An 11,969-nucleotide genomic window follows, 5' to 3' on the forward strand; every position below is an offset into this window, starting at 1 on the left:
GAAGGCAGCAGAGGTAGAAACAGACGGGGCAGGGTGCTGGAAAAGCGGAACCCGAGAGCGGAGCCTACCCCGCGGGGAGAACCGGACCCGAAGGCTGTCGGGGGGCCGGGCGGTAAGCACGGGACAGGCCAGTCAGGGTTTCCCAAGCAGAAGCGCTTGGGGATGGACCGAGCCGACTGAGCACGCTCCAGCCTGGCGCGGCTTTCGAACCAAGCGCCCTGCGGGATCGAACGCGGCGTCCTGCGGGATCGCAGTGTAGCGCCAAGATAAGATTACACGTGGTTTCTAGCGACTCGAGGGAGAGCGAGCAACAGGTAAAAACACTCAACGAAATGCCGCCGAGGGAGAAGACTTAACTCGGGGAAGGCTCAGAGCATAGGTGTCACGAGCTGGCGCGGAAAGGAGAATTACGGAATAGTTCTCCCCGGCTCTTCACCAGGTACAGATTTCCTCACATCTCCCAAACCCGTGGAACCCGAGGTTCCTAATCTTCTACTTGCGCAGACTGCAACAGAAGAATAGGAGCAAACAGACACAATGGGATGTAGGTCTTACTCCTGGGGTTTTTTGTAATTTATTTCATTTTATGTGCATTAGCGTGACGGTGTCAGATCCCTCGGAATTGACGTTATAGACAGTTGTGAGCTGCCATGTGGGTGCTGGAAATTGAACCCAGGTCCTTTGGAAGAGCAGACAGTGCTCTTAACCACTGAGCCATCTCTCCAGCCCTCCTAGGGGTTTCTTAAGGGCCTCCTCTCCCTTCAGAAATCTTTAGACCTCCCTCTTCCTGGAAGAGGGGACTCCTGGAAAATATGTGGGACATAAATAACTGAAACGGGACTAGGGAAAGAAGGTAATTGTACCTTGTGGCCCTGGGTTCAGTCCCCAGCATTGACTATAACAACAACGGAACAGCCGTGGTCCTGATGGCAAATGATTTAAGAAAATGTGTGGTAGGAAATAAAATTGGCAGAGGCTGAATGTGGGTGGAGCTTGAATGATAAAGTTATCTTTTTGTTTTGATGCTGTATGATAGGAGAGTCAAAACAGGGCATTGTTTGAGGAAGAGTCATTTAATAGCTCACGTCCTCTGACGGGAGGCACTCCAGCCCAGTTCTCTGGCCCGTTCAGAATCACTCTGCATTAAGGATGTGCTGCCACCTGGTGGCAGGTCAGATGCTACTGTTCCACTGCTGTCCTTTAACATTGCTGTTGAAAGATTTGGCACCCTTGCAAGTGTGTTTCCCTTAGAGCTTGATACAAACAGTTGATAAATACTACTGGAAGCAATCAGAGTTAAACAATGCCACCCTGACAGACGACTTATCTTCCCAGTGAAAGACAAGCAGAGGCTTTGTGGGAAGGCTTGATTTAAAAGTGAGTCTAAACAACAAAATTTTTCAGTTTGGGGCTGGAGATGAAGTCCAGTTAGCAGAGTGCTAGTATTCATGAAGCCCAGATATGGTGGCACATCTCAACGTTCGGGAAGTGGCTGCAGGATATCAGGAGTTCAAGGTCATCCTTAGCTACATGTGGAGTCTAAGCCAGCCTGGGATACTTGACATCTGATCTCAAAATAAATATTAAATAGAGGGGGAGGGAAAATAGCCCAGTGGGTGCAAGCATTTACCATGCAAGCATGAGGAAGAGTGTAATCCCAGCCCTCCTCCTGGGAGACGGAACGCAAAGACCAACGCCAGAGCTGTCCTCTAATCCCCACATGCGCACTGTGGCACGAAAGCACAGACTCAATCATGTATAGAGACAGCCAGATACGGTAGCACATGCCATAATTCCAACATCTGGGAGGGGGACAGGAGGAACAAGGGACATAGAGAGCATGGATCCAGGCACGGTGCCGCACCCCTGTAATCCCAGCACTCGGGAAGGCACAGACAGGCCAATTGCTCTGAGTTCAAGTCTACCCTCGACTACAAAATGAGTCCAGGACAGCCAAAGCTACATAGAGAAACCCATCTCGAAAAAAAAATAAAGTGTTTGAAGCCAGCCTGAGCAATACAAGAATCTGCCATATAAACACCAAAATAAATAAATAAGATAAAACTGGATCTGAAGCTAAATAACATACCACTTGTAATCCCAGCAATCAGGAGACTCAGGCAGGATTGAAACGAGTTGAAGGGGCTGGAGAGGTGGCTCAGCGGTTAAGAGCACTGGCTGCTCTTCCAGAGGACCAGGGTTCAGTTCCCAGCAACCACGTGGCAGCTCACAACTGTCTGTAACTCCAAGATCTGACACCCTGACAAAGAAATACATGCAGGCAAAACACCAATACACATAAAAATTTAAATAAATAAATTATAAAAGTAACAAGTTTGAGGCCAGTCTGAACTACAGAGTTTTGAGCCAGCCTAAGCTACAGAGTTCCTATCTCAATAAATAAATAATACGTAATAAATAAAAACAGTCACCAGGCACGGGGAAGGCAGAGGCAGGGGGATCTGTGTGAGTGTGAGGCCAGCCTAATCTACAAAGCCAGTCCAAAACAGGCAAGACTATACAGAGAAACCCTGTCTCAAAAAAACCATAAATAAATAAATAAATAGGCCTGGAGAGTGGCTCAACAGTTAAGAGCATTGACTACTTTTCCAGAGGACCCTGGTTCAATTCCCAGCATATATATGTTAATTCTAGTTACCATGTTAATTCCAGTTTCAGAGTATCCTCTGTAGACACCACACAAGCACATTGGTACAGATATACATGCAGACAAAACACCCATCCACATGAAATAAAAATAATAAAGCAAAACCCTCTCCTTCTCCCCTTCTCTCTATGACAAGGTCTTATTATACAGAACTTGCTATATAGACTAGGCTGGCCTTGAACTCAGAGATCCACCTGTCTCTGCTTCCATTCCCAAGAGCTCAGATTAAAGATGTGCACCACCATACCCTACTTCTGGCCACATATGCTCAGACCATAATCAAGCATGTGTGTGCACACAGACAGAGACAGATACACACACACACACACACAGGCATGCAAGGAAAGGAATGTAGAAGATATCCCTGTAACTATTCGATGTCTAACACTCTCTCCCTATAACACTGACTGCTAGTTGGGCCAGAGATTTTTTTTTTTTTTTTAAGATTTATTTTATGTATTTTACACATGGTTGTGAGCCACCATGATGTCGCTGAGAATTGAACTCATGACTTTTGGAAGAGCAGACCAGTGCCCCTAACTACTGAGCCATCTCTCCAGCCCCTTGGGCCAGAGATTTAAATATACCCTTACTGAAAGTAGCTCTTGTCTTACTGCCTGTTAAGATGACTGTCTCCTCCTGCCAACCTGAACTAAGAGCTGGAAGCTACCCATAAGCTGACTGCACATCTTAGTTCCAGGCAAATACATACAAAGACCTAGTTGGTGGGTGACGTTATCTTGTCTATAGTTAATGGAAGAGAGCTCATGAAGTCTCTATGAAATGCTGCTGATTCTTAGGGCATCTTGAACCCTTAAGAATATAAAGTGCAGAAGAGAAGAAAGTAAAGGTACCCTTTGCTGCCTAAGAAGATACACCTTTCAAACTGTTTAGTTTTCATTCAACTTGGCGTAAGCTATGGTCATCTGAGAAGTGAGAACCTCAACTGAGAAAATGCCTCCAGCGGATTGGTCTGTAGAGTCTGTGGGAGCGTTTTCTTGATTAATGATTGATGTGAAAGGGCCCAACCCCCTGGGGAAGGTGCTACCCACCCCTCGTTGGGTATTAGATTACATTTAAAAAGCCAGCTGAGTCAGGCGTGGTGGTGCTCGCCTTTAATCCTCGCACAGGGAGGTAGGGGAAGGTGGATCTCTGTGAGTTCAAGGTTAGCCTGGTCTACAAAGTGAGTTCCAGGACAGCCAGGGCTACATAGAGAAACCCTGTCTCTAAAACAAACAAACAAGCAAAAAGCCAGATGAGCAAGCTAATAAGCTGTCTTCCTCCATGTCAGTCCCTGCCTCCAGGTCCCTGTCTGAATCCTCTCCAGGATTGAATGACGGGTTATAAACTGTAAAATATACCTTTTCTTGAGTGGCTTTTACTCATGGTGTTTTGTCACAATAGAAAAGTAAGCTGTTACGGGTTGGTCTGATGGGTGCTGCTGGCCCTCAAGATCTGGTTACACCCATCTTTGTTTTGTAAACCTACCTTACTGGCTGATTTTTAAAAGGCCTGTACCTGGGCTGGGCAGAATGGAGTAGGCGTGGCTAAGGTTCCAGGGCTTTAGGGTTCAAGAGAGAATCACGGGAAATAGACAGATGGAGAGGAAGGAGGATACCAGGATGGGTTAGCTTGGAGAAAGAACCACGTGGGACTGGAGAAATGACTCCAATAATGGCTTGGAAAGGCCCAGATGGAGAATACAAGCAAGTACCATGGGATTATGGATGAAAGGTAGTCCAACTGAGGAGGAATAAGGTGGATGGTATTGGATGGGGGCTGGGAGATGGATGATGAGGATATTGAGACAGTGTAAATGAAATAGCTGCCTGGCCCAAGGTAAATAAGGCAATTATAAATCTAACAGGTGTCTGTGTCTTTATTATTTGTGATAGCGAGTTAAATAATACCACTGTGAGATAATCTTGACGGCAAATAATAAGCATTAAATAGCCCAACACTCATTTCTTAATTTACTACAACAGTAAGCTAAAGAGCAAAATGCTAACCATGAGACATTTTTGCTTTGTTGTCTTTATTTGTTGGTTTTAAGACAGGGGAATGTCTCAGGTAGCCCAAGCTGGCCTCAAACTCTAGATCTTTCTGTTTCCACCTCTCTAGTGCTGGGATTGCAGGTATGAACAACATAAGACATTTAAAAAAAAAAAAATGAAATTGAACAGAAATGTATCAGGAGTATAACATGATAGTTTAATACTTGCCTAGCATTCATGAGGCCTTGGGTTCAGCAATCCCCCAGACACTACAAAGAAAAGAAAGGTGGGGGCAGTAGAAACAAGAAAACCAGCTAGCAAACTACTCGGGTATGGCAGCACTTTTTTGTTGTTGTTATTCTGTTGTTGTTCTCTATGTATCCTTGGCTGTCCTAGACTGATCCGTCTGCCTCTGCCTCCCTGAATGCTGGGATTATAGGGGTTTGTCACCTCACCTGGCTACACACCTATAATCTTAGAATTTAGGAGGTTTTAGCAGGAAGATCAGAAAGTTCAAAGTCACTGTGGTAGTTTGAATGAGAAAGCCCAGCCCCCCTATGCAAGCATTCATATGTTGAATACCTGGTCTCCCGATTGGATTGTTGTTGTTCTTTCAGAAGGATTAGAGGTATAGCCTTGCTGGAGGTGTCACTGTGTCATTAAGGTGTCAAAGGATCTGCCAGTCCCTGTGTGCTCTCTGCTTCCCCTTTGTGGATGGGATGTGGTCTCAGCTTCTGCTCCAGTGCCATGCTGGCCTGCCAGCTGCTGACACGTACCTCACCACAGTGGTGAGGGACTCCTAACTCTGTAGAACATAAGCCCCACGTAAACCCTTCCTTCTGCAAGCAGCCTTGGTCATGGTGTTCTGTCAGAGCCTTAGGAAAGTGACTGAGACAGTCGCTCTCACTCAAAGCCAATCTGTGTGACAAAAAATCCTGCCTCAGAAAATTCTAAAAAGGAGGCTGGAGATGGCCCACCAGTTCAGAGCGCTTGCTGCTCTTCCAGAGGACCCGTTTGATGGCCAGCATCCATATGGCAACTGACAACCATGTGTAACTCCAGTTCAAGAGGATGTGATGCCCTCTTCTGGCCCCCCGGGACACTGCACACAGGTGGTGCATGGACATACATGCAAGCAGAATACCAATACTCATAAAATAATAAAAATAACTTTAAAAATGAAAATAGAATTTGAATCATGGAGCTCTTTATTTCCTCACAATGGTTACAGCAAAAAATACTTTTTGGCTGGGTGTAGCAGTGTATACCCTTAATCCTACGAACGGGGAGGCAGAAGCAGGAGAATTTCTGTGAGTTCAAGGCCAGCCTGGTCTACATAGCAAGTTCCAGGACAGCCAGGGCTACATACAGAGACACTTTCTCAAAACAAATAATAAAGGTTTTGTTTTTGTTGGTTTGTTTTAAAAACAACTGAATTTCAGAGAACCTGAGAAGCCTACTGTAAACATACAAACAGGGCTGTGGAGGATGAGGAGGGGTGGAGAAGCTGGAGTAAGCCTCAGGAAACAGTATGACTGCCGAGATCTACTGCCCACCAGAATATCACACTCTTCTCTGCAATCTCATCACTGCTGCTTCAGCCCAACATGCAAATCCATTCCATTCATCAAGAGAAATTTCTTTCCAAGTCACTTGAGCTCCTAGTCAGAGGTGTACCTATGAATGTCAGATTTCAGAGATAGAGATCACAGGAAACAGTTAAATAACAAGAAGGAAATGCATGGCTGAGCCTATCCCACTAGGGTACAGAGTCATAGAAAACACATCAGGCAGAGTTAAGCCACTTTATTTTAAATTAGATGGGGAGCAGGAATGGTTGGACAGTGAGATGCCTCAATGAAGAGGGCGCATACCAGAGGGCATGAGAAAGCCGCTGTGGACAGGAGCTTCATCTCATTTCCTTACGGGTCCTTATAGGTCACCCTGGAAGATCCTGGGGCCCTGAAGGAACAGGTCCTCTTGCCTAAGACTCTGGACATGGGACTGAAGGCTGCTGGATTCCAGGTTAAAAAGGGAGCTGCTCTGGAGTTCTAAGATGAAGGAAAACGAAAAACAAACCATTAGCAAGACTGACAGGCACAGAACTAGGCCTTGGACCTCCCTGGAAAGGACACGAAGGCCTGGTTTGTGTGTGTCCACCCTATGGTGGTTTCTGACTATCTATCTGTGCCTGTCCCCCAACTGCAACAAAGTGGTTTGATGAAAATGTAGTGACATGTATCTGTAATCCTAGCCCTCAGGAACTTGAGGCAGGAAGACTGGGAGTTCAAGGCCAGGTTGAGCTACATAGCAAGTCTGAGGCACTAAGGAAAAACTGGCCTTTAAATAAATATTAAATAATAACTACTTTGGTTTTTCTTCAAGTCACATAAATCTTTTGACTTTTACTAAACAAATATCAAATAATAAAGTAGCTTAACTCTCTCTGATATATATATGGGTAGATGGCTTCACACAGAAGACAACACCAAACAATTAGACAGCTGCAACAGGCATCATTCAGACTCAGCCTCCCCCAGAACTGTCCTTACCCCTATCTAGTTTCTTTAAAAGTTCCCAGCTACGGTCACAGTCTGGAAGACTGACTTCAGAGCTAGATGAAGAAAGAGACATGGTGAAGATGGTGGCCAGAGGCAGCTTAGATTGCTGGGCATGAACAGAGGTCCTAGAAAGAACAACCAGAGGCAGAGATGATGATGGACCTAGGACACTGTTCCGGCATAAACTGTCCTCCATTCTGAGACCAGGGCTCCAGACTCCCTCCCCCCAACCCTGGCTGTTATCATCCAGACATACAGAGATATAGGACAACGCTGCAACAGATGAAGAATGCCTAGCAGTGGGCCAGCAAGATGGCTCAGCGGATAAACACGCCTGCCACCAAGCTAACAACTTGAGGCTGATCCTCAGAACCTATATGATACAAGGAGAGAACTGATTCCTGGTGATCCTCTGGCCTCCACATGCACTTCAAGCTACATGCATGCCCACCATATGCAGACTAAATAAATAAATACAATGCAAAAAAATTTAGTAATGCAGGTGGGCATAATAACACACACCTGTCGGTCAGTACTCAGTAAGCAAAGACAGCAGGGTGGCGAGTTTGAGGTCAATCTGGGCTGCCCAGTGGAACGCATCTCAAGAAAAATAAATATTAAAAAACACCTGCATTTGGAGGTGGATCAGGAGTTCAAGAACAGCCTAGGCTAGAATGTCCAACAATTTTTTTTTTAAGATTTGTTTATTATATATACAATATTCTGTCTGCATGTATACCTGCACACCAGAGGAGGGCACCAGATCTCATTATAGATGGTTATAAGCCACCATGTGGTTGCTGGGAATTGAACTCAGGACCTCTGGAAGAGCAGACGGCACTCTTAACCTCTGAGCCATCTCTTCATCCCCTCCAACACTGTTCTTATGAATAAAACCCCAGATACTCAGACTGACCACCCCAACCAATCCTGGCCAAATGTAGGCTAGTTGAATTCTGCTTAACATCCCTGACACAAATCCCCTCTACTGCCACAGTACACACAACCTCTGACCTGAGGAGGTAGGGCTCCTCCTTGCGGGCATCATGGGCCTCTGTCCTGGTAACCTCCAAGGTATGAACCTTGCCCTTCTGGTCATTCTGTAGGTGCTCCAACATCTGTCAGACCGTGGTGCAGAGGGAGGACTAAATCTCTCTCCCCACAGGAAGCGCCCTCCCACCGCTCCCCTCCTCCACACACAAGAGCCTTCAGGTGGGCAAGGATAATGGGAAAAACCGCTTTGGAGAGATGTGGAATCGGAATGGGGAAGAAAGATAAAGATGGGGATGGAGTGGGAGACGACCTTCTGGCCTTTCTGCAGAGCAGGACAGACAGGAAGGATGGGGACTCCTGGAAAAATATGTAGAGGTTGATGTAACCCTGTCCTACCTTCCAGCTGCGGGCCTGAACCTGGCGCCCCTCGGCCATCTGTTCCAGTAGCAACTCCTGATGTTGGCCTGAAAATGAGACAGAATATGAGGGGACCATTCTTCAACTTCACTCCTTCCTCACTGCCTTGTGACCGGATTAGTAGAAGAAATGTACACAGACATGTTCTGCTCCAGCTGCTAGAAAGATTCCAAGCTGGTGGGAAAGACTAAATTCACACTTGAGAGACAAAGAGCAAAATAAAATATTTTGCCAAAGGCTAGGGGTGCGGCTTGGTGGGAGAGCACATGCTTAGCAAGTACAAGGTCTTATGCATTTGATACCCAGCATCACACAACATACAAATTGCACAATACACAAATAATAGTAACAATAATAATATCAATAATAATTTGCCTGGGGTAGTGCCACATGCCTTTATCCTAGCACTTAGGAGGCAGAGGCAGTTGGTCTCTGTAAGTTCAGGGCCAGCCTAGTTCACATAGTGAGTCCCAGGACAGCCAGGGCTATGTAGAGACCCTATGCAGAGAGCCAGGGTTATGTCTCAAAAAAAAATAAAAATAATTTGCTAGACTTCTCAACAGCTCAAATAGGCTGAAGTATGGTCACTTACTGGAAGAACAAGAAGACATTTCAAAACCAGGGACAAGAGAATACTCTCAATCTTTTACTTACTCAGCTGGTCTCGAAGCAACTTCAGTTCCTCCCGAAGAATCTCTGACTCTTCCCACAAAAGCTGGTGCCTACATGAGTGACAGCAGTGTCACTCTAGAATCAGACAACAAACCCAGAGTGGCTGGAGATTACAGCTCAGTGGTAACGGTGTCTACTTAGCATACACTAGGCCCAGGGTTCAATATCCAACAGCAAAGAAAAACAACGTGAGGAAGCCAAACATTTGGTATGCCAAGAGCTCAGAAGCCTCACAAGAAAAAGCCTTGAGGGTTGGAAGAAGGCTAGGTAGTTATGAAAATTTGCCATTCCTCTTTTCTCTCTCTCTCTTTTAAGATTTAGTTATTATTTATACAGCATTCTGACTGTGCACCAGAAGAGGGCACAGATGTCACTATTTGATGGTTGTGAGCCACCATGTGGTTGCTGGGAATTGAACTCATATCTTTGGAAGAACAGCCAGTGTTCTTAACCTCTCCATCTCTGCAGCCCAAAACTATGTCACTCTTAAAGAGAAAATGGATTTCTAGCATCCACATGGTAGTTCAAAACCATCTTTAACTTCAATTCCAGGGGATTTGACAAGCATGCATGTGGTATGCATGTATGCACACAGATAAAACATTCATACCCTAAATATTTTTTCTTGTCCTTTTTGTTTTCTGTGACAGGGTCTCACTATGTAGACCTGATTGCCCTACAACTCAGTATGTAGATCAGGCTAGTCTTGAACTCATAGAGATCTGCCATCCTCTGCCTCCTGGACACTAGAATTAAAAGTGTGTGTCCCCAGGAAGTGCATCTTAAATACATAAATAAAAATATGAAGTCTCGCCCATCACTTACTCAGTCTGCAGCTTTTGGTGAAAGCCACTCGTAGTACTGAACTTTCCGGGTCTTGTTTTCATCTGGGCTTGGATTAGCTCTTGAACCTGACTCCTGAGGCCCTGCAGTTCCTTTCTCAACCCTTCCAGGCGTTGCTCCAGGAGGGCTCTCCCTTTAGGGCCCTCCTGCAGCAGTTTTAGTGAGGCTGTAGTGGGGAAAGTGAAGGTCAACTGCTCTAAGAGCTTCACACATGAGCCCAGGCACTACCTGCAAATCAAAACAAGTGCAAAACAACTACCTGCACAGCAAAACTGTGGCCAATTATATGAAGTTGTGAGGGGCTGGAGAGATGGCTCACCCACTAAAGGCTACGCCTCACAACCAAAAGTTGTAAGGAGCTCAGTGGGTAACTCAGCATGCACAGAACCCTGGTTTCAGTTTTAAAACTCTGTGTACTATACAAGGGAAGGAAGTGGCCCGATACCTTCCAGAGCACCGATCTTGAACATCTGCTGCTCCCGATCCTTCAACAGGCTCTGCACAGCATGCCTCAGAGCTTCAGTCACCTACCCAAGCAGAGAGAACACAGACAGGACTTTCTAAGTCATTTTCCCAACTCCTAATATCCACCATCTCACATTATCACCACATATAAACACCTAAGGCCTCACCTGAGCCTGAGACTGAAGCTGGGATCGGAGTTTGGTAACTTCATCCCAGAGAGATGAGCTGTGGCCTTCAGTGCAGCTCAGTCTCTCTCCAGGAATGGGAGTCTTTTGAGCCCAAGGCTGTTGAGCTTGGGCCCCTGGCTGAGGAGGCAAGTGATGAGGGGAAATCCAGGTGTCAGCCAGGTTCCCTATTGAGGGAATAGGGAAGGGACAAGAGCAGGGTCTGTCTGTGTAGGAAATCAGAGTTCCAGAAGGGAAATAGCTGGAATCTGTACAGAATTGTAAATAGTACAGGCAGGCACTGGAAGAAAGAAGGCCTTGAAAGAGAAAAGGCTGGGAGACAGGATAATACTTACCTGTAGAGGAAACTCGAAGGGGATACAAACTCTGCTACAAAAGAAAACACATCCACAAGCCAGTGAGCACTTAATGCCCCTTAACCTTCGCCCTAGCCGAGACTCCCGATGTAGGGGAGGGGTCCCGCGGGGTCCGGAAGGGAGGTTCTTGCGCCTCCTCACCTTAATCCGGGCCATGTTTTCATCAGTTGAACTGAGAACCGCATGAAGCTGATCAGACCAGTTAGGGCTCCTGCTCATCCTGCGAGATACCCGCAGGACAGCCCAGGACAGGCCACAGTGTTAGATGGAAAAGAGCAAAGTGGGACTGGGATGATAGGGCTGCAGGTACAGTACCACGGCAATACTGGGAATCTAGACCTAGGAAACTAGGAGTTCTTGGGAGAGTAGTAAGAAAACAAAACAAAACAAAGACAAAAAACAAAACACCGGTGTGTATCAAGTGAGGGTAGAATGAGCCGAATCTTGGTTAAGAACTCCGGAAATCAAGGACTCTAGCACCATCACCACGTCAAATCTAAATCAGAGACCACTGCCGCCTATGATTTCAAACTCTGGTAGGCGGAGAACGAGATTTAAGAACCCGTGCCGCAGCGCCACCCGGGAAACTGAGTACCTTTCTTGCGGAGATAACGGGCAATAGAGGGCGGAAATACGTTTCCCTGGAACTACGTTCCCTGTGCTTTCACACGCACACCCCCCGTGAAGCTTGTCGGGACACGTAGTCTTCCAGACTCTGTTATGCTTCGGTTCCAAGGGCCAATGGAACTACACGTACCAAGATGCATCCCTCAGAATCAATTGAATCCGTTACTGGACTTTTACCTCCTGGGAAA

At 46.3% G+C, this 11,969-nt stretch overlaps 1 protein-coding gene and 1 long non-coding RNA gene across 5 annotated transcripts; one reads left to right on the forward strand and one right to left on the reverse strand.

Annotated features, from left to right (window-relative positions):
- The first annotated feature begins 20 nt into the window (after positions 1–20).
- Positions 21–8,756, forward strand: LOC132653030 (uncharacterized). The gene is made up of 3 exons (XR_009590664.1): positions 21–439; positions 8,330–8,435; positions 8,620–8,756. It is a non-coding gene; the product is annotated as an uncharacterized LOC132653030 (long non-coding RNA).
- Ccdc163 (CCDC163 homolog) lies at positions 5,868–11,788 on the reverse strand. Of its 4 annotated transcripts, XR_002476308.2 has the most exons (11): positions 11,296–11,788; positions 11,134–11,167; positions 10,781–10,965; positions 10,594–10,675; positions 10,131–10,314; positions 9,288–9,355; positions 8,613–8,680; positions 8,238–8,341; positions 7,215–7,348; positions 6,537–6,713; positions 5,868–6,339 (listed from the first exon to the last, which is right to left on the reverse strand). XR_002476308.2 is itself a non-coding variant. In XM_060379771.1 (10 exons), the coding sequence occupies exons 1-10, from the start codon at positions 11,337–11,339 to the stop codon at positions 6,595–6,597; spliced, it is 975 nt and encodes a 324-aa protein (XP_060235754.1). In that variant the 5' UTR covers positions 11,340–11,788; the 3' UTR covers positions 6,429–6,594. The 4 variants fall into 4 exon arrangements, 3 of the variants coding, with proteins under 3 accessions (XP_060235754.1, XP_021489060.1, XP_021489058.1); XM_060379771.1 differs by lacking the exon at positions 5,868–6,339 and having other exon boundaries at positions 6,429–6,713; positions 10,781–10,918; XM_021633385.2 differs by lacking the exon at positions 5,868–6,339 and having other exon boundaries at positions 6,431–6,713; positions 7,215–7,276.
- Positions 11,789–11,969: the final 181 nt, after the last annotated feature.

This window comes from Meriones unguiculatus, chromosome 3, assembly GCF_030254825.1.
Source record: "Meriones unguiculatus strain TT.TT164.6M chromosome 3, Bangor_MerUng_6.1, whole genome shotgun sequence".
NCBI classification, from domain to species: Eukaryota; Metazoa; Chordata; class Mammalia; order Rodentia; family Muridae; genus Meriones; species Meriones unguiculatus.